The sequence below is a fragment of the Pyrus communis genome, chromosome 4 (genome assembly GCF_963583255.1).
Source record: "Pyrus communis chromosome 4, drPyrComm1.1, whole genome shotgun sequence".
NCBI lineage: Eukaryota > Viridiplantae > Streptophyta > Magnoliopsida > Rosales > Rosaceae > Pyrus > Pyrus communis.
Window position 1 is genome coordinate 2,659,701 of NC_084806.1, and position 3,138 is coordinate 2,662,838.

The following is a 3,138-nucleotide window of genomic DNA, read 5'->3' on the forward strand; positions in this document are numbered from 1 at the left end:
TGGTGGCTGAGGCCTGAAATGCAGTGCTGGTGGCGGCGATAAGGGGGTGTTAGGAGGAATCTTGGTGGTGGTGGCTAATTTGTGGTGCCTGGGGCGAGAAGGAAAAAAAATCGTGCAGACCTAAGAGAGAGAGAGTTGATTTTAAACGGAGGGTTGAGATTGTATCTCAACGAAGGTCCAACAATTAATGTTAATTCATTTATTTAATACAATATTTTCGGTTAGGTTCAATTTTACCCAACAAATCCTTCATAAAAACCGAATACCGAAACTTTTGATAAATTTTAGTTTCGATTACTTAATAGTTCAAGATTATGAAGTTCGATTTTTCTAGGTAATTTTTTTAAAAGAGTTTTAAAGAAAAGTTCACAGTACAGTTCACTTTAATGAAAAATCATATTTTTACACTAAAAAATCAAATATGGTACTCTTCATTTTATCTTTTATTTTGTTCTTATTGGTAAAACTCAAAATCTTTTAACTTTTTTCATTTAACTTTTTTTTTTTTCAATCCTCGAGTACATCCTTTGTATCACTACTAGTTTGATCCATTCCATATAATCAATTATTAACTAGCCACATGGCTCATAATTCTCATCCTCTCTGTGTGGCTAGTTATAGTGTTATACCCATTATTTTTATTTCCACTTGTTCACTTTAGAAAAAGATAATAATTATTAGAGACATATATAGTGCATCGTTTAAGGTGCCACAAAAAGTGTGAAAAGAAGCTAATGAATGGTTGATTCTTATTTAGCCAATTGAAGCCAAATAATCCTCACACCTTTTTGAACCAACTAAATGTTCCATAGCCACGCGGAATTTTTGTGTGCGTCTAAAAATGAGCAGAAGACTACATGTTATTGTATATTTGAAGATTTTTTTTCAAATTTTTTCCTAATTGTATATTTTACGTTCGAGCGCATAGAAAAATTTCTCTTATCTACCCGCTCTCTTGACAAAATCAAACATTAGAGAGATATTTTAGGGAAGCAATCCACCAATCAGATAGAAGCCACAAAAACACCCAACTAGCACTTTGCCTTACTTGGCTAACAAGAGAAACAACAACAAAATTGACAGTTATCCATTGAAGATTCAAACTAATTTTTTCTCTTTTTTTTTTTTTTTTTTTCAAATTAATTTGTTGCACCTAATTTCCAAAGCTTTGCTTTCTTCAGCTCAGCTTTTTTCTTTTTGTCATCTAATATACAATTCACCTTTCTTGCAGCTTCACAAAATGCTAACAAAAAAACAAAGAAAAATTAAAAAAAAATGCTACAAAGCTCCGATGATCCTTGGCTTCTTGCTAAACTCTAATTTCAACAACTCCATCTCTCTCATTCTTTTGCCGATATTATTATTGCAGCCGCCGCCAATAGCAGCGGCAGCTGCAGCATCCACTGGCCCAGCCCCGACACTCCCAGGTATTTTGAATATGTTGACCCCAAATAGCCGAACCATCTGAACCGGCGCAACCTGACCTTGAACCGGGTTCGACCCATTACTGTTATTATTCACACTCATCCTGGTCTTCCAATCAATGTACAGTTGTTTGTCCGGTCCGGTTGACCTCTGAAAGCTCACAATGTCCCCGGCCTTCAGATTCTTCTCCTTCACAAACCGGCTCCACCCTTTGGTCAACACGTAGCTTTGACTGCTGTTCCAGTAGGAGTATCGAAACCTCCACACTTTTCCCCCGACATCCTCAAAATTCAAAAGCACTCCTTTGCAAGCGGAAGATGCACTTACCGTTACGGTTGCAGTGCTTCCGCTTTGCAACGGAAAGTGCTTTTCGGCATACTGCTTCGGGATTACGAGGCGGTTCAGTTTCCCGACATCGCTGGGGGTCACGGCTTTCTCGAATAGCTGCTCACGCGCTTTCTGGACGCGACTGTTGTCCATCCCGAACAGGCCCAGCGGCCCGTTGGACCGGCCCCGCTTCCCGTAAGCGCAGTAGTTGCGCTTGCTCTGTTCCAGTTCGTCATTGTACGTGTGCTTTCGCAGCATGTCGACGATTTCAGACTTGGAGTGGGAGCTCAGAAACACGGCCTCGACGTCGTCGTTTTCTTCGTCGTCAGAGAAAATGGGTTCGGCGGAGGAGGGCTTTAAGTTGGTGACAGCGTCGCGGCCGCGGAAGCGCTGTGCAGCAACGTCGTAGGCCCTAGCGGCCTCGTCCTCTTCGTTGAAGGTGCCCAGCCAGACGCGCTGGTGCTTCTCGTAAATCTGGGCCCCCCAGCGGCCGTTGGGCTGTGGGACCACGCCTTTGTACTTGGAGGAAGGGAGCTTCCGGGACTCGGCCTCGACGCCACCGGTGCCGCCGCTGCTGCTGAGGTCGGAGTCGAGAATCACGCTGCTGGCCCCGCTGCCGACGCGGCAGAGGCTGTCCACTTGGGGCGCAGACTTGGCAAGTGGCTCCACACGTGTAACAATATGATGGGGTGGCGAAATGGATATGGAGTCGCTGGTTGTGCTCTCTTCTGTGCTGCTTATTCCATCCATTGTTCTTGTTTCGTTGATTATGTATGTTGTGTGTTCGAAGGAGGAGAGGAGAGAGAGAAAGACAGATAAGAAGGTGCTTTAGAGAGAGAGAGGGAGGATTTGATGAAATGTTGTTGTTTGAAGGTTAGAAATATATAGGAGGGGGAATATGGGGATGTGGGGACGTGGGTGTGGTGGGTCAACCCGAAGGATTAGGATGGTAAACAGCGAGGAAGGTTCATTGTGTGTGAGTGAGAGAGAGAAATAGAGAATATTATTTTGTTCAATATATCATGGCTTGGGGATGGTAGATACTAGATAGCTAGCTTGGTAGGCTCATAGGGAAGGGGATCCTCTCTCCGGGTCCCTTCCATCAAGTTTCCCCATCCATGCGTTGAAATTGGATTAAACGGTTACAAACAGAGAACCCTTTGAAAAGTTATAATAACTTTAGCCATTAGATCAAATTTCAATAGTACAGATAAGTGGACTTGGTGGAAAAAATTCAGAGAGTATCCCTTTTTGGCTCATAGTATGAAGGAGGCAGATTCTCTGTCATTCCACTTCTCGTGCCGTCATGTTTGTATGGTTACGGTTAAGGCACGTTAATATTTTATATTATTATTCATTTTTGTCTTATTATCTTTATAAAAAAAT

General features: G+C 42.6%; 1 protein-coding gene across 1 annotated transcript; it reads right to left on the bottom strand.

Moving 5' to 3' along the window:
- Positions 1-502: 502 nt before the first annotated feature.
- Positions 503-2,600, bottom strand: LOC137731447 (AP2/ERF and B3 domain-containing transcription factor RAV1-like). The gene has a single exon (XM_068470554.1). The coding sequence runs from the start codon at positions 2,500-2,502 to the stop codon at positions 1,279-1,281; it is 1,224 nt and encodes a 407-aa protein (XP_068326655.1). The 5' UTR covers positions 2,503-2,600; the 3' UTR covers positions 503-1,278.
- Between the last annotated feature and the right edge of the window lie 538 nt (positions 2,601-3,138).